A 23,549-nucleotide genomic window follows, 5' to 3' on the forward strand; every position below is an offset into this window, starting at 1 on the left:
TGGAAAAACCTGCGCTTGTTCAATACTTTGTCAGGAGCCGTTTCTCACAAAGTTGTTCTGTCGAATTGAATAAGCCACACGTGCACTAGCACATGTCCTAGGATCAACTGGTCGATCCTGCAAGTAACCCTTAGTCTCAAGGCCTATGAAGGACCAGCGGTTGTTTACCAATTTCCACAGTAAACAAAATGGCACACCTGGTGGGACGGTGCTAGCGCAGTTACGAAATTGCATGAAACTTAGAAGTGGCAAATTGAATAGTAAGCCACGAGAAACTTTGAAAATGTCAGATTCCAATACAGATGAAGTACCACGATGAACTTTATCCACTACGGAAATAGTAATCTCACAGGTTGCCACTTTGCCACCGATGACAAGTGCAGCCTCAACGGTGTCGACTACGGGTGCGGTTGGAATATAAATTCCTCTACCTCCACCGGGGGGTTCAGGATCAACGATAACGACGTTCAGACCTTTTGTGCCTCGCTTTGGCACCACAAATCCTCTTTATGGAATGTCGTATTCCTTAATGCCAGGATATCAGTCGACATCAAGTGCAGCATTGTTTTCAGACAATGCTCAAAACACAAATCCATCCTTGCAAGGATCAGCGCAAGGGGGCAACGTTAGGAGTAATACTCAGAACAGAACCATACCGCTGTCGAACACTTCAATATCGGTGTTGAAGAAGAAAATGGATGATAGTAACCATGAGTTGGTTAATATGTTAACCAATCAAATGGGTACAATTTTTAATCCAGTGATACACGAATCTGCTGAAACAAATAGGCAGGTGGCGAATCAGTTGACGCGCTTGTGTAATTTTCTGGGGGCACCAGTTCGACAGATGGCACAAGTGGTTAGGCAAACCGTTCCTGTTCAGATGGTGATAGGGGCAGCAGAAGATGAGACAGTCCATGAGGGACAAATCCTTAGACCCCAACAAAATCAAGGCGTTGAATCAGGAGTCGCAGGACGTAACCAGATGGTATTGGTTAACCGACACCAGCATGCTGATCAAATTGTCGATCAACATCGACAAGAAGACGTAACAGTAGAAAATAATTTGACAACTATTGTCGAAAGGATTATGGCTAGAAATGGTATGGGTGCCACATTGCAAAGGCCATTATACGCCTCGTCGTTGGCTGAATTTATTCTCCAAACGGAGGCACCTAGGGGAATGAAAGTGCCCAAGTACACTGAGTTTGGGGGAGAATCTAGTGAATCGACAATAGAGCATGTTGCCAGATATCTAACGGAGTCAGGAGATTTAGCTCATAATGAGTGTTTGAGAGTAAAGAACTTTCCCTCCTCTCTGACTAAGGCTGCCTTCACATGGTTCACTTCTTTGGCCCCAAGTTCAATCGATTCGTGGGCCAAATTAGAAAAGAAGTTCCATGAACAGTTTTACGAAGGACACTCCAAAATTAGTTTGGCAAAGTTGTCTAGTATCAAGAGAAGGTTTGCTGAGAGCATCGATGATTATCTGAATCGGTTTAGATCATTAAAGGCCAGGTGCTTTACGCAAGTGCCAGAACATGAACTTGTTTAGATGGCTACATGGGGGTTAGATTATTCCATTAGGAAGAAAATAGACCCAACTTTTTTGAAAAGTATGGCACAATTGGTTGATAGAGTTCGACATCTCGAACGGCTAAGGTTAGAAAAAGTTAGACACAATAAGGCTAAGAAAGAAAAAGTAGCGTTTGTCGACTACGATATGACAAATCCAATATATGAGGTTGATTATGCTTCATTGTCCGAATTAGAAATTGACATGGCTGAGTTAAAGCCAGGATCTGCCTACGTGTGTCGATCATTACTTCTTGCGCAAGGAAAAAATCCTGTCGAAAAGAATCCAAAATTCCTTTCGAAAACTTATACTTTTGATGTGACAAAGTGTGAGGAAATTTTTGATCTGTTAGTCAAAGATGGTCAAATGGTGGTGCCACCTGGTACTAAAATACCACCATTAGAACAAAGACAGAAAAAGAGGTTTTTGTAAGTATCATAACTCTCTTGGTCATAATACCTCTAATTGTTACCTTTTCAGGGATCTGGTTCAGAAAGCGATTCAAGAAGGAAGGCTGAAATTTGCTGGCCGCAGAATGAAGATCGACGCTGACCCTCTCCACCAGGAGGAAGCTCTATTCGTGGAGCCAATCGAGATTAACATGGTCTAGATCACCGAATACGATGAGGCCGACATGCTGGAGCAAACTGGTGAAAGCCCAGACATCGACATAGCTGAAGTTTACCCAAGGGCTGATCAAGACTTGGTAGATTTCCTGTATCACTGCAAGAACAAGGGTTCATAAGTTTGCCTGTGCCCTAGATGTGGTGTTGTCACCGACAAAATAGCCGCGGAAAATTTCCAGAAGCTGCAGCTGGGCAAAAGCAAAAGAAACGGGCCGACCAGAGAGCATCAGAATGAAAGAGGAACAAAAAAGGTTGTGGAAAATACTCAGGCGAGGCCTAGGAGCTTTGTACCGTCGGCAAGTGTCCCTAGAGGCACTTAGGTCAAGCCTCAGGAAAAACAAGAGACCCCACAAGGGGTTGTTGTTGCTGCTAGATGAGGTCTAGCAATTAATTACATGCGTGAGTTCAAGTCTGAAAAAAGGACTCATATCTCTGAAAATTATTTGGGGAAGAACCCCATGTCGAGGACTCAATGGAGACACTTCCAGAGGCGTAAGCAGGCCAAAAGAGAGGCTGCTAGAGGAATAGCTGGAAGAGGCATGGCCAGTGGGGCGAATGCTGGAAAGAAGGTTGTTGTGAAGGTCGACACAGCAGCAAAAGAACGGATCAGAGAGTATGTTCGTCGACCAACTGAGAAATGTTCTGATGAAGTTACTAATGACTTCAATTCAGAGTCTGAAGCAAGCCTGGACATCTTGGTCAACATGGTGTCAATTCTACCACAAGAATATAATTATGTGACTGAAGTGGAGGAGTCGGTAGACGATGCTGACGCTGAAGAAATGGCTTTGCACCAGCCAAGATGCTATTTTGTGTTAAACGATGGTTCTGCTGAAAGCCAAGAAGCAGTTTTCGAAAGGCCCACGATGACTATGAAAAATCATTTGAAACCATTGATGATTAGGGCCAAAGTGGAAGGCGTAACTATCAATAAAGTTTTGGTCGATTGTGGCGCCACTGTCAACATCAAGCCGCACCATATTCTGAGGAAGATTGGCAAGTATGATACTGACGTCAGATCCAATAACGTGGTCTTGTCGGACTATGGGGGAAAAACGAAAAGCACCATGGGTGTGATTATGGTGAACATCACGGTGGGTTCAATAACTAGACCGACACTGTTTATGGTGATAGACGCCAAGCCAAGTTACAACTTATTATTTGGCAGAGGATGGCTCCATGGTGTCGGAGTTGTACCATCTTCAGCACATCAAAGATTGGTGATTTGGAGAGAAGATGGAGTGGTCGAAAATATCGAAGCCGACCAAGGGTACTTCATGGCTGACGTGAATAATGTCGGCAAGAAGGAATTCGAGAGAAAGCTGGCCAACATTTCTCCTAGTTTTCCAGCTGAGGATGTATATGCTAATCTGAGTGAGGCTTTCGTTTCTCTAACTTTACACGAGACTCATGGCTTCATTTGGGATATGGAACGTTTGAATGATCCATCCTATACAGGTATCCGGCCGACAGGCTGGGGAGATGTCACTGATGATGACTGAGCTAGAAGCTCTAAGAAGGATTTCGGCATACGTTGCCGAGAACAAAATAAAGTCGGCTCTAGAGGCATAAGAAAACATGGTTGCCGAAGCCTATGTGTTAAATAAAGAGGGTTATGTGGCTATTGGGTCAGAGCCTTCAGATAAGCCAGTTTTGGCTAAAGGAAACGTCAACATGCAGCGTTTGGACTGTATTTATGACGATGAACCTTTAAGGTTTGAAAAAGACCCAAAGGCACCAGAGAAAATGTAACCAAAAGACCCCTTGGAGGAAGTCGACCTTGGCGAAAATGACGAAAAGATACCAACATACATCAGCACCAACCTCGACAAAGAACTAAAGTCTGAGGTAATATCCGTACTTAAAGAATTTAGAGATTGTTTTGCTTGGGATTATAACGGAATGCCTGGCTTAAGTAGAGATTTGGTCGAGCTAAAGCTGCCAATAAAAACTGGAAGAAAGCCAGTAAAGCAGACGCCTAGGCGTTTCGCCCTAGAGATCATGGCAAAGATAAAAGCAGAAGTAGAAAGACTCCTGAAAAGCAAGTTTATACAAACTGGAAGGTATGTCGAATGGTTGGCCAATATTGTGCCAGTAATTAAGAAAAATGGGTCTTTAAGAGTATGTATTGATTTTAGAGATCTAAATGCTGCTACCCCCAAAGATGAGTATGTTATGCCCGTAGCGGAAATGTTGGTCGATTCGGCCGCTGGTTTCGAATATTTAAGTATGTTAGATGGTTATGCTGGATATAACCAAATTTTTATTGCAGAAGAAGACGTACCAAAGACGGCGTTTCGATGCCCAGGAGCCTTGGGAATATATGAGTGGGTTGTCATGCCATTCGGCTTGAAAAATGCCGAAGCAACATATCAAAGGGTAATGAACTCAATGTTCCATGATTTTATTGAAGATTTCGTGCAAGTATACATTGATGATATTGTGATAAAATCAAATGGTCGACATACTCACGTCGAACATCTCCGAAAGACCTTTCTAAGGATGAGGAAATGTGGATTGAAAATGAATCCATTAAAGTGTGCTTTTTGTGTGCAGGCATGCGATTTCCTTAGCTTTGTGGTGCATAAAAAGAGTATTGAAGTAAACCAAAGCAAAACAAAAGCCATTATGGACGTCGTCGCAACCTAAAAATGCGAAACGAAAAAACCGGCGAAAAAAAGAAGAAATAGAAGAGTCGCCACCGTTCATTATTTATCCCAAAGGAGGGAAAAGAAACGATCGAAGAAAACCTGAAGGAAAAGGAAAAGACAAGGTCTCGCAACCAAATCTTGGGTTCAGGAGTCGATTATGCGAAGGGAAGGTATTAGCACCCCTACGCATCCGTAGTACTCTACGGGATCCACTCTTGTTGTTCTCGTCTAAAGGGTGTGTGTATATCTAATATACTATCTGCTAAAAGAGGGTTAAAAGAAAATGACTCGCAAGGATGTCGCATCCACTGCCTACGTATCTCATCTGAACATGAGAATCAGAGTCTTCGTAGCTCGGCTACCTATGGGTTAAAGAGAAGTGTGCTCGCTAAGACATTGCGTCTTATGCCTTCGTATCTCATCTGGAATGAGAATCAGAGCAAAATGTAGTTCAGCTAACTACGGGAACAAGGGTCTCGATTGTAACTAGGGCAAGAGAAAGGGAAGGTCTCGATCGCAACGAGGGCGAGAGAAAAGAATCGCAACAAGGGCGAAAGCAAACAAGGATTAGTTGTTAGTTGTCAGTCAAAACTCGGCAAGACATCGTATCTCGTGCCTACGTATCTCATCTGAACATGAGAATCAGAGTTGTCGTAGTTCGACTAACTAGGGATTAAGGATTGCCATCTGAACATGGAATTACAAAGGAGGACACCAGCTGTGTCAAAGGAGAATGGGCAATGTGTTCAACGTCCTAGCAGTAGGTGTCGTAGCTCGCTGAATCGAGTCTTAGGCAGTTACCTCTTTGCAATAGAACAGATTGACATGCCACAAGATCGGAGACGTACGGAAGGTCTAAAAGGTGGGGAAGCTCTGCCCTAGAGTTGTGATGCAATGTGAACCTATGTGTTAGGATTTACAAATGAGAACATCTACCTAATGTTAGCATGCAAAGAATAAGGGAATACTACCTATGTTATCATACAAAGGGTTCTACCTAATGGGTGCTACCTAAACGGAACAAGAGTCGACGGATGGAGCAAGGAGAGGAGCCACGGATGAGGGTAGATGGAGATGTCTGAGGCAATCGACTTACAGGTAGATGGCGATGCATGAAGCAATCGACTTACAAGAGAAATGGTGATGCATGAAGCAATCGACTTACAAAAGGATGGATGAATACGTGCTGGTTCTGTTAAGTTTTGAAAATGATTACTCAATGTTGGATCGAGCTTTTGATCTTGTTTTGAAATGATTATCGGATGTTCGTTTTAATTCTTGTATTAACAGATGAATAAAGAATAAAAGAAATAAATATTATACACTTCATGGGAGAGGGGTACATTTTTTATGAATGGGGATTGTTCATGGCAAGCAAACAATAAGAATATATGCCTCATACATCATACAAGTAGGCAACAGTCATTAATCAGATCAGATAAATAAACAAGTATATAATCAAGTCAAATAATCAAAGAATGAAATGAAGGAGCATTAGACAATGCATGAGAAGTATAAACATGTTAAACAATCAAACAATAGAAGCATGGATGAAAGAAACAAGTATAACAAATGATAGATGGATCAGACAGATGAAAATATGCACACAAAGGATCACTGAATAATTTAATCGGGAAATGATGAAAGGATCAAATGAAATCAAGATGAAAGGCCTCTAATACATGGCATATGAGATGAACAAGGGAGGATCAAAAGATCTCTTCAATTGCCATAAGCAATCCCTAAGTCAAACATCAATCATAGAAAAGTCAACTGTAAAGTAAAGTGAACTTAAAAAAATATGAAATAAATAGCAAGTTAAACAATAAAATTATGAAAAATTAAACTAAATAAGGTGGGGTCAGGACATAATCATCCCCCAAAAATATTTCAAAATTAAGGAAAATTGGTACATGAATGAATTGAAATAAAACAGAAGTCAAATGAAAAGTCAACCAAACAAACTAGGTCAAAAATAAATCCAAAATAAATTGAAAATGGGAAATAAAATTCCAATAAAAGGTCAGGTTGACCATGAGACATTGGTCAACGTTCATCCCAAAAATCAAAAGTTAAAAATAATTCTAAGTCATAAAAATAAAATCAAGAAATGAATGTGTATTAAAATGATCCACTTGAAATAAATAATTAAAATAAAATATTAACATTAAATAAATATGAAAATAAAAATTAAATAAAATTAAATAAAACATTAAGAAATGTAGAAAATATTTTTTGGGAGTTTTTATGAATAAATAAAATATTTTTATTAATTAAAAACAAAATAGAAAATAAAATGAATTAAGAAAAAGAAAATAAAAAGTGGAAGTGAATTGGTGATGGGACAGGCGTGGAGGTGTGGATAGCGCATAGCAAAGGGCCTAACCCAACCAGAATTATTTAGCGCGTGACATTTAATGAAATGAACATTTATTTAAAGTAATTCATGTGACTACGCCATCAATCGGTCAAGTTGGTTTTAAATCACTACATGACAAAAACGGTTGGACGGATGTGATTAAAAGAAAGGCGCTTGATCCAGCGATCCAGGAAGTGACACGTATCGTCTTCCTCACAAGCCATAAACCCTAAGTCCATGCATGCGTGAACTTGTGCAACAACAGTGGATTTCTCCAACTTTCAACAACAAAATGCATCCTCCATGATTCACCAAATGGCACAAAGTAAAAATCAAAACTCAAGTATGGAACGAGTAGAACATCATGGTGTCTTATTTCAGTGCAAATAATGGCTCAAACATGAAGAAAAGTGGACAGTAAGATGGCCACATGCACACGGATACAACAGAAATCCAACAGCACAAACGCAAGCTTAATGACAATGCCTCATGTTGAGGGCTTCAAAAACAGGCATGGCATATGGTTATCATGAGAATGAGCATGATGCAAGCACATAAATAGCATGGAGTAAGCATGGAAAACATGATGAGAAAGCATGAATATGGCCATGGAATAGAGTGATAAAATGCTTACCTAGTGGAAATCAGTCCACTGCTTCTTGATAGTGGAGGAATGGAAGGAAATAAGGTGTTATTTCAATGCTTCAACTTGAGAAATGCTAAGGAATGAAATCTGATCTTTTGCTCCTTGCCTTGCTTAGCTCGAAAATAGCAGCAACCACCTCTTCAGATTAGGGTTTTAAAGCTTATATATGTTGGATCAAAGTGTCCTTAATGGGCTGAAATATTTGGTTTTGATTCATGAGCAAAATGCATTTTGGTGCAAAGTGAGGTGTATGAGCAAATCTCTAATTTTGGAAAAGTTTAAGTGAGTGGAAACAAAGGTACATAGTCAAAAGAGGAAAAGCAACACATGTGTTGGTTTACTTGGTCTGGCTGCAGCATGGCACGACTTGGAAATAAGTCCAAGATGGTGACTTTGTGACTTTGTATCTTGATGAGCACATGACCAAATGGTAAGGCAATGCAAACAGTAGGAAGAGTTCATGGAGCTTAACATTTTTCATGTTGGGCACAAATGGAAATGATGAATGGAAGAAAGTGAAAAATGGTCTTAAAGTTCTGGTTTCACCATCTGCAAAATGGTTGGGCCAGTTTGGCCTAAATGCTGCCTAGAAAACCAAGTCATGATGCCCACTTTAGGTGAATCTATCTCTCAAACCATGGATCCAAATGAGATGATTCCAAAAGGATTTTAAAGAGGACATGGCAAGGTACAATTGTTATGAAGAAAGTATTTTCAAAAGATGCCTTGAAATGCAAGAAAACTGGCCAAGAAGTCTTGACAAACTTTGAAGATTTTGGACACAGAAAATTTTCTAAGTGTCTTAAAAAAATGTCTCACTTTGACTAGGCATAACTTTCTCAATATTGATCCAAATGGAGCAAACTTTATATCTCTAGAAATCTTGGAACAAGAGGAACAACTTTAATGTTGGAGAAAGTTTCATATGGAGCTTTAATCTTGATGGAAAATGGGCTTAAAGTGGGTGCAACAATCATGAAAACTTGCCCTAAATGGAAAGTCAACCATTTCCAAATTAAGTAATTTTTTCAATTCCTGATTAAATGATGAATCCATGATCCAACCTTGATCAAATTTCACATGTAGGCTCCCTTAGGCATGGATTTTGAGATTCCACTCTCAAAATGTCAGGAGTTGACTTTTCTGGCCCCACAGTTGACTTTTCCCAAACTGTCTGATTCCCGATTCCATTGATCAATTGAAGCACCTCTGGCTCAAATAAAGAGCTGATTTTTTGTATGTAAACCCATGAAAAAGAGTTTCACCCGAAGAATCAGAAATAAACCGATTTTATACCAAACCCTAGTTTTAGGGCAAAATGATCAAGAACTGATTGCACTGATTGCCAATGGATCTTTCTGAGATAAATGTGAGTCTTCCTAGGCCAAGATGCCTCTCCAATCATGACATGGATAAGCTCCTTCACTTCCAACCAAACCTTTCCTGTTGTAGGTAGCCATGAAACCCTAATTTCTGATTAAATCCAGATGAACACTCTGATGGCTCTGAATCTTCCACTGATGAACTGAGGAACATAATAGGATACCTAGAGCCCCCCTAAGACCCTTGAGACTTTTATACTTGGAAAATGAAGTCCAATTCTCAATCTTGCTTTGTGCGGGCTCCTTCTGTTAAGGAGTGATCAATCAAAACCTGATTCTCATGTCACTGATGCAGTATGCAATGAGTATGACCTAGTATGATGCTAATGAAGTGTAAAACATAATCCCATGCTTCCAGAAAAATGAAGGGTAAATTTTGGGGTATTACAGACGTCAAGCCTCCGTCGACCAAAAAGGAACTGCAATCTTTGTTGGGCAAAATAAATTTTCTTAGAAGATTTATATCTAATTTAAGTGGCAAAACAAAAGCCTTTTCCCCACTACTTCGACTGAAGAATGAGGATTTTAAGTGGCAAAAAGAGCACCAAGAGGCTTTTGACAAAATTAAAGAGTATTTGATCAGGCCTCCAGTACTAGCCCCTCATGTTAGGAATAGGCCAATGAGGTTGTATATTGCAGCCTCAAAATCGACTATAGGAAGTATGTTAGTCCAAGAGGATGAAAAATGTGTCGAAAGACCTATGTATTACCTTAGTCGAATGCTTAATGACCCTGAAACTAGGTATAGCGATATAGAAAAACTATGTTTATGCCTGTATTTCTCTTGTATGAAACTAAAGCAATATATTAAGCATGTTGATGTGTACGTATCTTCTCACTTTGATATTATTAAGCACATGTTATCTAAACCAATTTTGCATAGTCGAATTGGGAAATGGGCTTTGGCGTTAACGGAGTACTCTCTGACATACGTACCCTTGAAAGCAATGAAAGGGCAAGTAGTGGCAGATTTCCTTGTCGACCATTCAATGGTCGAGATGGCGCAAAATTATGTAGACATAGTGCCATGGAGATTATACTTCAACGGTTCAAGGCATAAGCATGGATCTAGGATAGGAGGAGTCATAATTTCTCCAGATGGAATTCCAGCAGAGTTCAAATACAGAATTGAAGGGGTATGCACAAATAATGAAGCAGAATATGAGTCGTTGATTACAGGACTTGAACTACTGCTAGAATTGGGGGCAAGGAATGTCGAAATTATGGGAGACTTTGAGTTAGTGATTAAGCAGGTATCAAAAGAATACATGCGTGTTAAAGAATATTTAATCATGTATTTTGTGGTTACCATCAGATTACTCAAGAGGTTTGAGCAAGTCAACCTCCAACATATACCATGGAAAGAGAACCAGAGATCAAATGATTTGGCGCAGGAGGCTTCAGGGTACAAAGCATCGAAAGACCAGGATGAAGGGGTCCAAGTAAGAGAGAAAGTACGAGCGACATTGTTATCACCATGAGATTTGTCGATTATAAAGTTGGGAGCTGTAGATAAATATCATTTTGAAATTCTGACCGTCGACGACGAGGGGGAAAGTGATTGGCGTAAACTGCTAGTCGATTATTTACGTAATCCTGTAGGGTCGACAGATCGAAAGATAAAATATAGGGCCCTTAGCTACGTCTTGGTGAATGATGAACTATTCAAAAAGACAATCGAAGGAGTGTTACTAAAACGCCTAGGAGAAAGCGAGGCATATGTGGTTGTGTCTAGTGTGCATAGTGGAGCATGTGGGGCGCATCAAGCGGGTTTGAAGATGAAATGGCTCTTGATGCGCTTAGGAGTTTATTGGCCTTCAATGTTGAAAGATTGCATTGAATTTGCTAAAAGCTGTTAGGAATGCCAATTGCATGGGGGAAAACAGCATATGCCTGCAAGCGAGTTGCATACAATTGTGAAGCCCTGGCCTTTTCGAGGGTGGGCACTGGATGTTATCGGAGAAATAAAACCAGCCTCGTCGAAACAACAAAGGTATGTTTTGGTCGGTATCGACTATTTCACAAAATGGGTCGAAGTTGTGGCATTAAAAAATGTAGACTAAAAGGATGTGATAGATTTTGTCCAAAGTCATATCATCTGCAGATTTGGCATCCCAAAAACAATCACAACCTACCAGGGGTCAGTTTTTACTGGTCGAAAAGTGCAAGATTTTGTGAAAGAAATGGGAATCAAATTACTGACTTCTACCCCTTACTACGTACAGGAAAATGGCCAAGTCGAAGCTGCCAATAAGGTGATCATCAGCCTAATAAAGAAACATATAGGCAAGAAGCCAAGAAATTGACATAATACGTTAGATCAAGCTTTATGGGCATGTCGAACGTCACCAAAAGAAGTAACTAGAACAACTCCATTTCGACTGGTATATGGGCACGACACAGTGTTGTCAGTGGAGATTCAAGTTCAGGCAGTAAGAACCCAAAGGCAATATGAAATACCTTCTGAAGATTATTGGAGCATGATGACAGACGAACTGGTCGACTTAGATGAGGAGAGAATGTTAGCCTTGGATTCACTACAAAGGCAGAAAGAAAAATTCGCCAGAGCCTACAATAAAAAGATGAAAGGAAAAATGTTTGTTGTCGACGATCTAGTTTGGAGAGTGGTCTTGCCTATGGATAGAAATGATAGAGTTTTGGGTAAATGGTCCCCTAATTGGGAAGGACCGTTTAAGGTTCTGCAGGCCTTCTCTAATAACACCTACGAGGTCGAAGAATTGGCACCAGATAGGCGAATCTTAAGGGTAAATGGAAAGTACTTGAAAAAATATAGGTCTCTCCTTCAAGAGGTCAAGATTTTGACAGAACAAATGAATGTCGAATAAACTATGTTGGAGAAAACTATGTTGGAAACCAGCTACAAAAGGCACAGAAAATAAATACACAGTGCTAAAATAGAATGATAACATTAAATTGGCAAAAAGGCATTGTTCAAATATTACACAAAAAATAAAAGCGGTCAAAGTTGGCCGAATTTGGATTGAAAAGATTTAAGCTCAAAGTTGTAATGGAGAGAAGTAGGCTCCAAGGTGTCGGCCTGGGCTTTAAGTTGTTCAAGCTTCTTCTCAACAGTCGAAAGCTCTTCAGCTACCGCTAAGGCATCGCCGGTGGTTTGCTCCACAGTGACCTGGGCAGGTTTTAGAACTTCGTCGATAAAGCACGACTCCTCCTTTGTAATTGACTCAACTCACTGTCCAAAGTAGCAATTTGACATCGAAGAGCATCAATTTGCTGGCATATCTCAGCGGCCCGTGTTTGTTTGGAGATCAACTCTTGTTTCTTCTCCTCAATAGTCCTCAACAGTTTGGTGACCTCTGCGTCGGCGTTCATCACCAACTCCCACTTTTCCTTCACAAAGGCCTCAGTAGATGCAATCTGGCGTTCAGTCTCCCTGACGCTGTCGAGATGGCATAACATGGGAACCAGAAGTTGTTCTAAAGCGGCCGTTGCACGCTTGGCATATTCTGAGAGCTGAAGATCTTTAAGTTGGGCAAGCACGCGCAAGATCTCTGGACCGACAGCAGGTTCATGCATAAGCACAAAAGGGAGGTCAGGATTCAAGGCGTGAAAGTGAACTTTGTCCATAAAAGCTTTAGTCTTCGTTGCCTCAGAACCCATTTTGCCAGAGTGGTGAAGCTGCTCAGAGTCAGAAGAAGCATCACGTGATTTCACTAGGTTACGGAGCCTAGCAATTGCTTCTAGGGAAGAAGGCTTTATCGCCAGCCCCTGGAAAGATGAAGGAGAAGTAGCCGACAGAGGAGTAGTTTGAGAAGTTGGGTTCTTAGTGGTGTCGACATCCGCTGGTCCCCTTGGATCCTGCAAAGGCAAGGAAGCTGAAGAAAGACTAGAGTCAGAACTAGTCGAATTGGAATCCGTGTATGTTGCAGAACTAGTGACTGAGTCAGAGTCACTATCACTAATCTGGACAGGGGACCAATGAACTCACCAGCGGTGTCGATCGATTGTAGTGGGTGAGCTGGAGAAGAAGCCGGCGACGAAGGAGTATAGTCGACGACAGGTTGAGATGGCTCAGTAAAAGCATCAGCCTGTTATAAGGAAAAAGAAGTTTGTAAGAGAAGTACAATAATCCAAGGGAATAGACAATAAAATAAGTAATTACCTGTGTCGACGCAGGGGAAACGACGTCTAGATTTTCTTTCCCCAAGGCAGCAGCAGCGAGGGTGCTAGCCGACTGCGAAACCCCCACAACTAAATTAGGGGCCTTGTTGAGAATGGAAGTGTCGACCACAATAGTGTCGGTATCTAAAGCAGGAGCCTCTGGAGTGAGCACCTTATGATGTTTCTTTTTCTTGGTTCGCCACTCCTAGAGGGAGAATCGTGCTTCTTCCTTTTGTGGCCTTAATGGCTTTTGGATTTGTGGGAGTGCTGAGAAGATGGTCGGGAAGTTGGCCGAAGACATGAAGAGAGGTTATAAGCAGATATTCTGGCCAGAAGATCAGACAAGCCGACAAGAAATACCTCAGATCCTGTGGCGGCGGAGCGTTTGTGTTTTTTGGATTTTTTGGAGTGAGAGGAGACAGTGGGGTCTGCCGAACGTGGTTGACCCTGCACATAAGTAAGAAATTAGAGACCACGTAGTGTTTCCCTTAAAATTTCACAAGAGTAAACGAGACTGCTTCATATAGGTGCATACCGAAGAACTGGGTTTTTTCAAGACTTGAGCAATAGGGCGCTCATCATCATCAGAGGATTTCTTAGGAGCAGCCTACAAAAGGGGAAATGACGGCTAAGAATAAAAACCAAGGCAAAAGAAAACGGCAATTCAGCCAGAGTCGAACCTGAGCCTCTTGGGTCGAAGGGGTAGGTTCTTTGGCAGGAGCATGATCCACAGGGTCTAGAGGGATCGTTGCAAATAAACAGAAGAAACACAAGTGAGCGACGAAATCCAACTGAAAGGAGGTGTTAACTTTCCAGAAAAGTGTTACCAAGTTGTGTGGATTCGAACACGCTAACATATTGAGGATCAATATGAAGTGGCCCTGAGTAGTCAGGCAGATAATGCTTCGTCGGGACCACTCTGTTGGCCTTTTTCTTATAGGCATTTTGTACGTGTGAAATGGGACAATAAAACCACTCTGGGACCGAATGGCCAAAGGCCAAAGCCAAGGGGCTAGATGGCAAAGGAGGGAACTTGATGTTTCCAAAATGAAGGGCGTAAAGATACTTGTCTTTCGCGTAACCAGGGATTTTAAGTTTTGGGAGTCTGTCAGTTACGTTCTCCTTTAGTTCGATCGCGGCCTCAAAAATGGTCCGACGAAGATTATCTGGTCGATACACAACTTGGAAATAGTTCTAGAAAGCGCGGATTTGTTTGGCATGGAGAGCCTTACACTTGGTCGACTTCGCCTGCAAATAAACAAAAGCTTGAGTTAGTTCAGATAGTTTGGCCTCAGGAGCGCCAACATAAACAGCAAGATACGACTTCCACCAATCATCAAACTCTTTGGTGCAGAAGAAGGTTGGTCAAAAGGGAGTGGAGTGGAGTCGTGGTCGGTTTTCCCAGATGGTTTCAAGATCTTCCTGGATCACACTCCAGGGATGACCACAAAGGATATTTGTAAGTAATTCAAGAGAAGAAAACAGGGACTTGGGAATAAATTGACAAAGGCCAAATTGTCTGGCCACCAAGTTAGGCTGATAAGCCACTAGGCCAGGGTTGCTACTGGAGGTTTCAGTCGACAGGAATCGAGAGACCAGAAGACGTCTCCAGATGAGAAAGGTTTCATCTCTATGCTCATCTTCAGTCGGAGGAAAATCCATGAGGAACCATGCAGGACCTTCAGTTCGACGGCTGAAAGGGGCCATAGAAGGGAGAAAGTTGGCACGGGTCAACATGATGTTGAACAAGAGGCGAAACACCTGGAGGTCAGGGAAGGTTTTGTCGATGGGCGTCAGAGGGATCAATCGCTTCCAAATAAGGTGTCGTTCCTCTGGGGGACACGCAACCCTTCTCATCCCATAGGGGGCTATATCTTTAGAGAAAGTGGCATTGAGCCACAGCTGTAAGAACCAAAAAGGTCCATGGACCAACACATTTTTCTTCTTTGAATTCTCAGGGTCATAGAGTTTGATTTGACAGACAACCTCAGACAGAGATTCATAAAGAGAAGCTAAAATTAATTGGCCCAGGGCGATATCACACTCTTGGTGCATTTGAGTTACCAGGAGAGCAAAATGCTTGGCTATCTGCATAGATCTGGAGCAGAAAACAAAGCGAGATAGCCAAAGAGTCAGGAAAGCCACATGTTCTTCGTCGGTCATAGGGCCTGAAGAGGTGGCATGGTGATCAATGAAGTTGTTGTACATCGGCTTGCGAGAGTCACCAATGTCAAACCGCAGAGAGATTGGCATTACGACTTCACAGTCGAAGACTTTGCCAGTCGGTTTTAAGCCAGTGATGGCAGCAATATCCAAGAGTGTCGGCGTGATCATGCCACACTTGGTATGGAAAGAGTTCGTCGAATTATCCCAAAATTGGAGGGCAACTAGTAACATGCCACAAGATTGGGGAGGGCCACAACGGGAAATCTGCAAAAGGGTGTAGATGTCTGTCCTTTTCCAATGGTCGATTTTCTCTGATTCTAATCGATCCATCCAGGCACAAAACTTAGGGCAGTTTTTGGGAGGAGCAGTCCTAAAGTTCCTGTCGACATAGCGAAGGGAAAAAGGCTTTTGGGCAGAAACCAAGGGTTCAGAGATATGACTGGTGGGGAAAAGGGAAGAATTTGTTCTTGTGATCTCAGGGCGGCGATTTTCTGGAAGAGGACCTAAGAACGCTAAAGGTTCATCAGCCAAGGAGAAAGGAATCAATACCTGAGAACGCCATATTTTTGCCTTCTCTTCTGCAAACGGAGGCTCAGGAACGTATTCCTTACCACCAATGGTGAGAGGATGTGTGAGTTTAGAAGCAGAGGGAAATGCTTTACTTTTGTTGGAGCTTGTAACACCCCTTTTTCTACCCCAAAATACTTAACATGTAATCAGAGTAAATAAGCACGCATATAAACAAAAGGGCGTCACATCGATGTTTTCAAAAACTAGAAGCTTTCAAAAACCAACATCATTCATCATCAATATACAATACACCTGGTCATTTAAAAATAACACATTTCCATTATCATAAATATTCAAGAATATGCGTTCGCAGCGTAAAATAATGAATACTCATGCATTTCATCAAATGATCCATGTCCCATACCATGATCATCTCTCAATAATCTCTTCAAAATAAACTGAAACCATAATCAGAATATTTGGCACTATGGCCTCTCAACAGCAATTGCAAATGAGCATGTTCACAAGTAATAACATAACACTTATCCAAATAGGATACGAGTTCGATACTACTAATCTACCCAGTGTTACATGACCAGAGCATTGACTAAAATACGGGAACTCTCCAGCTAATCTCGAGCGAGTTACCGTCCACTTACTTCAGCGTTACTACTCCTGAGTATCTGCGCGATACCCATGTAAAGGTAACATTAAAACAGAAAGGGTGAGAATTCAAATCATTATGAAGAAGTATAATCAAGCACAATGATTAAATCAACAATTAAAGGAATTCATCACACTTCATATAACCATGTAAATAATATTCATCAACATCTACTTCACATGTTTCAAACATCCATCAAACTCAAAGAGTACAATATTAAAATCCAATATTATATTCTCAATTATACACATAACTACAATTATCACATAATCACATATGTTGTCAAGTTATGTATCCAAACATCATCAAATTCAATTACCATATCTCATACACACATCACAGTCACAATAATGCATACACTCAATTATCACATAACTCTAATGTGACTCAATGCAAGACATGTGACTCTATGCATGTGGTACCATAATGTGAACCCAACGTTTCACCGCTTTCCGATTCAATATCTAGAATCCAAGCCACCACGTCTATTTCCAATTAAGGATCAACGTCTGCTACGCCTATTTCCAATTAAGGATCAACGTCTATATGGACCCAACGTTCCACCGCTTTCTGATTCAACATCCAGAATCCAAGCCACCACGTCTATTTCCAATTAAGGATCAACGTCTACTACGCCTATTTCCAATTAAGGATCAACGTCTATATGGACCCAACGTTCCACCGCTTTCCGATTCAACATCTAGAATCCAAGCCACCACGTCTATTTCCAATTAAGGATCAACGTCTGCTACGCCTATTTCCAATTAAGGATCAACGTCTATCTACCACGCCTATTTCCAATTAAGGATCAATGTGTGCTACCATGTGAACCCACAGTTTCACCGCTTCCACTATGAAGTCGACCATGCATTCCATGAATGAATGTACAAATACCAATACATATGCAATTAAGATTATCTCTACCATATTAATATTCCACATATCACCATAATTCAACTCTATGAATTATCCACCAATGGTACATATACACATTCATAACAATATATCATTCACAATCCACCAATGGTACATACACACATTCATAACAATATATCATTCACAATCCATCAATGGTACATAAACACATTCATAATAATATATCATTCACAATCCACCAATGGTACATATACACATTCATAACAATATATCATTCACAATCCACCAATGGTACATATACACATTCATAACAATGTATCATTCACAATCCGCCAATGGTACATACACACATTCATAACAATACATCATTCACAATCCACCAATGGTACATATACACATTCATAACAATATATCATTCACAATCCACCAATGGTACATATACACATTCATAACAATGTATCATTCACAATCCACCAATGGTACATACACACATTCATAACAATATATCATTCACAATCCACCAATGGTACATATACACATTCATAACAATATATCATTCACAATCCACCAATGGTACATATACACATTCATAACAATATATCATTCAAATAATATCTATTAGAGTCACCTTTCTAATGCTTTAAACCCCAACCCAAAATGATTCACGAGTTGAAAGTTATGAATAAAACCGTGCATGAAGGCGTTAATAAAAAGTTGTTGTTTTCTAAATTTTCCAACATAATTTTTATCTTCTTCAACCCCCAAAACATCCATGAAATAATCTCCAAAATTATTTTATTCCTGAAACAAAGTTATAGACTTCTGTTTCAGCTATCCAATGCTTCAAACGACACTCAATTTAGACTTACGGATCAAAAGTTATGACCAAAACGATTTCGACAATAAAACATAAAAAAGGGTCGCGATTGTGACGGACAGCATGCAGAATTTTCTGCGGTTTTCATCGTTGGAGGACTTCCGGACCTCCGATTTCGATTCCGTAAAAGGCCACACGTTCAGAAAATTATAACTCATACAATACTCTAAATATATAACGTTAAGTTGCAGTTTTAACATAATCAATCACCACAATCGAGCATACTCATCAAAACCTAACAATTCCAAACAACCATACAAAATTAGGGATTTTAACCTAAACATACATCTACCCATTGACCCAATCATACTAACCCATTTAATAAGGATTCCCCCCTTACCTCTTCAATTTTCTGGAAACCCTAGCTCTTCTCTTTACTTTTCCTCTCCTCCTTCTCTATTGCCTTCAATGATCAAATGAATCATAATTCTCACTCTCCTCACCTCTTACTATTTATATTAGTATTCTATTTGGGCTTAAGTCATTATACTTCTAATTTAATTAATAGGTCCAATAAGACCTGATATTTAAATATCTCTATTTAATTCAAATAAATTAAACTAACACCATATATCCACCAAGTTAATTAATTCAATTATTCATGATATCTCCTATCAACTAAATAATTAATTAACACATCAAATTAGTTAATATAATCGATTATTATACTACCTAACAACCAATTTATTAATTAACACTCCAAATAAATAAAATAAAATATAGTAATAATAATATAATAAATAATTACTAAAATTGGGTTGTTACAGAGCTAGCCATGGAAGAAATGGAAGTTTTTTGGAGAAGAAGAGTTTTTGAACAGAGTGCAGGAGATGATTGTGTGCTAAAGCAAAAGGGCGAAAAAAGGAAGAAGAAGAAAGAACAAGGGTTTTATAGGGGTTAAACCCTGAGAAAAGAAGAGTGAACGTTTGATCTTCCATTTTCGACATGTATGCCCATGTTCCCACGTCTGCAGACATGTGGAGGAGAGAATGCAGTTGTGATAGTAAACACGCTTCAGTCATAAAGACATGAAGTGATGGGGACGTGATTTTGTGCGTCTCGAGGGGAAAAAGGAAATGTTCGTCATGATTATATGACGTCATCAGCGTGGGGCAAACAGGTGTCCCACTAAGTAGAATTGGAAGCAGTAAGGGGCAAGTCGACATCTCAAAGATGCCATCATCTCACCAACATCGACATTCAAAAATGGCATCTCTGGGGGGCATTTTGTTACCACGAGAAATCTCTAAGGCATGTTGAAGGCGTAATTGGTGAAAGGGTCTTGTGAATTTGGGGTTTGTACCCCATCAAAGGGTGGAGATGTGCCTGAGATAAGCAAGAGTTGAGAAAAACGTAAGTCATCAAGGGATGAAGCCGACAGAAGAAGCACGTTTGGTCGACAGGCCATTCCGTCGACTAAAATGAAGCTTGGGACTTAAAGAATTTTGGATCGTGCCAAACACATAGAAGACAGTGTCGCCCTAAATATCTGGGCGGGAGAAATTTGAAATTGGAGAGTGACTAGCAGTTACAAGAAGAATAAAAGCGCCAGGATATGGAGCAATTTGCAAAACTTGGATAGAGCGGTTAGCAGATCGTATGGCACGACGTCTGCTAGTTTTTAGGAGCTTTTAGCCTGTAGGCAGTTTTCTTTTGTTTAGTATAAATAAGATATCCCACGAGGGGCTCGAGGTGTTCACTTTGTACTAAAAATCACTTGTAAGAAACTTCTCATTCCCAGCGCGAGGAAGCAAGAGTTTTTAAGAGTGCTATCTACGTGAATCACCATATTTATTTCAATGCAACTTCCTTACTTTTCAATTGTTCCCGTTGAACATTTTATTTTAATTTCATTTACTTTCGAGTTATCATTTTACGTTGTCGTCTACGCTGTCGATACTGATTCTATTACGATAATAGAGTTCACCAAAAGCGTGTTCGTCGTGTACACCTTTTGAATGTTGTAGCGTTGTCGATCACGAGTCACCCATAGGCTATAGCATCGTTTAAACCGTTCGTGTGGAAAAACCTGCGCTTGTTTAATACTTCGTCAGGAGCCGTTTCTCACAAAGTTGTTCCGTCGAATTGAATAAGCCACACTTGCACTAGCACATGTCCTAGGATCAACTGGTCGATCCTGCAAGTAACCCTTAGTCTCAAGGCCTAGGGAGGACCAGCGATTGTTTACCAATTTCCACAGTAAACACGTGCTTGGTTTGGTCATTTTAGTCCTTCCTTAATACAATTTGGTATGATTAGATGTGAAACATATCGCTCTATTTTATTCTTCTATTCCTCCACCGACACATCTTTCTTATGGTCTATGTTGATGATAATGTTATCACTAGAGACATTACAGATGGTATCCAGTGTCTCAAAACTCATCTTTTCAACAAAAAAATCATACCAAAGACTTAGGTTCACTCAAGTATTTCTTAGGCATTGAAGTTGCCTAATCCTCATCAGGCATTGCAATCAACCAACACAAGTATACATAAGACATCCTCAACGAAACTGATATGCTTAATTGTTGTCCTATTGATACTTCTATGGATCTCAACATCAAGCTTCTTCGGGGTCAGGGGAAGTCATTAAAAGACCCGGGAAGATATCTACAACTTATGGGTAGACTCAACTATCTTACAGTCACCAGACCAGATATTATATTTGTGGTGAGCATTGTGAGTCATTTTCTGAACTCTTCTTATGATAGTCATTAGGATGCAGTCATTCGAGTTCTTAGATATATAAAGGAATGCACCATGAATAGGACTATTATATGAAGATAAAGTTGATGCTAAAATCATTTGTTATTCAGATGCAGACTAGGTCAGATCATCGTTAGATAGGAGATCCACGTCTAGATATTGTATTCTTATTGAAGGTAATATGATCCCATGGAGAAGCAAGAACCAAAATATTGTTGCACTATCTAATGCTAAAATTGAATATTGTGTTATGGTAGCAATCTCAAAGGAATTTGCATGGCTTAAAAATTTACTCACAGAGCTTAGGTTAGGATCAAGGCTAAATTGTCATTATTTGACATACTATTAGATTTTTAAAAATAAACTCTAAGCTAAATGGATCAAGGCTAGAATCGTGCATAAGAACACTTTCCTAATAGTATTTCAAACACTCTTTAATTTATCTTAGAGTCTCTACACGTAGAAATACTCTGGATAATTCTACCTATTTCAAGTTTGCACAAGATAGCTGAAAACTCAAATGTAAGGAAGAAAAAAATCTGGAGTTTAACATTGAAGAGGAGACTTCAAATGATGTTTTCTTTTTGAATTCAAAACAATCTATTTATAGATTAAATGATGTTGTTTCACAAGGTTGCAATCTTTGATGAAACATACTCTTTCACCAAGTATTGAAATTCTTCCCACTAAATGTTGCAGGTCTTTACTAAGTATTACAAATATTCAAATTCACACTCTTTCACCAAATATTGTATCTCTTTCTATTAAATATTACAACCCTTCCTACACATTGAATGTTCACTTACTCACTTGCAAGATGTCATCTTATTATTGGAATTCAATAATAATAATAATGTATTTAATTAATTAATTATTAATAATAATAATAATAATAATAATAATTATAATAATAATAATAATAGATGGGTACGATCTCATTATCACATAAAAAATCATATATACATAACTTCTCACCCTTATGGACCTACTTCTCATTCCTATAGAATATTTTAAAACATTTTACAATAATCTATAAGTGCTGTTATGTATTGTAATTTTAACAAATATATAAAAGAAATTAATAGTTTGATATTTTCTCGATATGTCTTATCGAGACATATCGGACACATTCCGGATTCATGTCGGACATATGTAGTGTATCAATTTTAAAATATGGAGGTTTATAGTTTACACATATTATTGAAAATAAGGCATCACTGCACGACTTTGAGACTCGACATAAAGCATAACTACCAAACCATTTAAAAGTTACTCCAACATCTTAGGACAAACAAGTAAAGTTTTCTACTAATAATCTCAAAACAGTATATTATGGGATGATACTATATAATTATTGCCCAGAAAAATAAAAGTATGTGATTGCAGCAAAACAAAACATTAAGTCATGGGATCCATATTTGACAATGGCATGTGAGTATATGCAATAATGGCCCTCGCATCTAAGTACATTATACATGCATACAGGTGCACACCAGGAATACACGTGTTTCAGAGGAAGTGGAGAATCGATAACGTGATTCATTCAACACTTGAAAATGATTAATGAGATTATCTGACAAATATGCTATCTATCTGTATTTATCAACGTTATCTCAAACCATTCAATGCGTGTCGTCAAATGTCTGACTGATTTTTAAATTATAGGTTACTAGTAATATCTTTTGGATTCTACAACTTGATTTTTTTTTCAATTTTAATAATGATTATTCAACCAACCAAAAATATAGTATTATTAGTTTTTTTCTCTTTTCTTATTTGGGTGATGTCGGTCATTCTTTTTTTTTCTTTATTAAAAGGATGAGCAATCTTTGTCTCTCTATTTTAATGTCATATTCTCTTTATTTATAAAAAAAAATATCGCTCTCTTAAATTATATGTCTAAATTATAAGTAATTTTACCATCATACTAAATTTTTTATTTTTATTTTTATTTTTATATTTTATATTTTATTATTCTTTTTTCTTTCAAAAATAATTTAATATTTTTAATAAAAAAGTTATTCATAAAATTTTATTTTATTTTTAGTTAAAAAATATGTAGTAAAATCATTTTTTATCGACAAAGAATAATCTTCAATTATTGATTTGAATTATAAATGGTTCATGCTCATGCTTCAATTTTAACTTTTTGGAGAATAAGATTCACTCTTGTGACTTCATTTTTAGGAGTACGTTGTGTGGTTAATTATCCTTTTATGTTCTTTCATATGGTTGTTCTTATCTTCTTTCAGATAGTTCTTTCTGATGAATAAATGATTTTAAACACAAGAGAAGAGAAGGGTAAACCGTGTTGCGCTGAAATTAAATGTTCAATTAAAAAATATTTTATAAAAGTAATTGTTTAAAA

The 23,549-nt window shown here is 39.1% G+C and overlaps 2 protein-coding genes across 2 annotated transcripts; both read left to right on the forward strand.

Moving 5' to 3' along the window:
- Positions 1–529: 529 nt before the first annotated feature.
- Positions 530–2,186, forward strand: LOC127095840 (uncharacterized). Its single transcript, XM_051034470.1, has 3 exons — positions 530–1,341; positions 1,588–1,902; positions 2,057–2,186. The coding sequence occupies exons 1-3, from the start codon at positions 530–532 to the stop codon at positions 2,184–2,186; spliced, it is 1,257 nt and encodes a 418-aa protein (XP_050890427.1).
- A 1,594-nt stretch (positions 2,187–3,780) lies between these two features.
- Positions 3,781–12,086, forward strand: LOC127095841 (uncharacterized). Its single transcript, XM_051034471.1, has 2 exons — positions 3,781–3,892; positions 11,560–12,086. Exons 1-2 carry the CDS (start codon positions 3,781–3,783, stop codon positions 12,084–12,086), a joined length of 639 nt encoding a protein of 212 aa, XP_050890428.1.
- Positions 12,087–23,549: the final 11,463 nt, after the last annotated feature.

This window comes from Lathyrus oleraceus, chromosome 6 (assembly GCF_024323335.1).
Source record: "Lathyrus oleraceus cultivar Zhongwan6 chromosome 6, CAAS_Psat_ZW6_1.0, whole genome shotgun sequence".
NCBI classification, from domain to species: domain Eukaryota; kingdom Viridiplantae; phylum Streptophyta; class Magnoliopsida; order Fabales; family Fabaceae; genus Lathyrus; species Lathyrus oleraceus.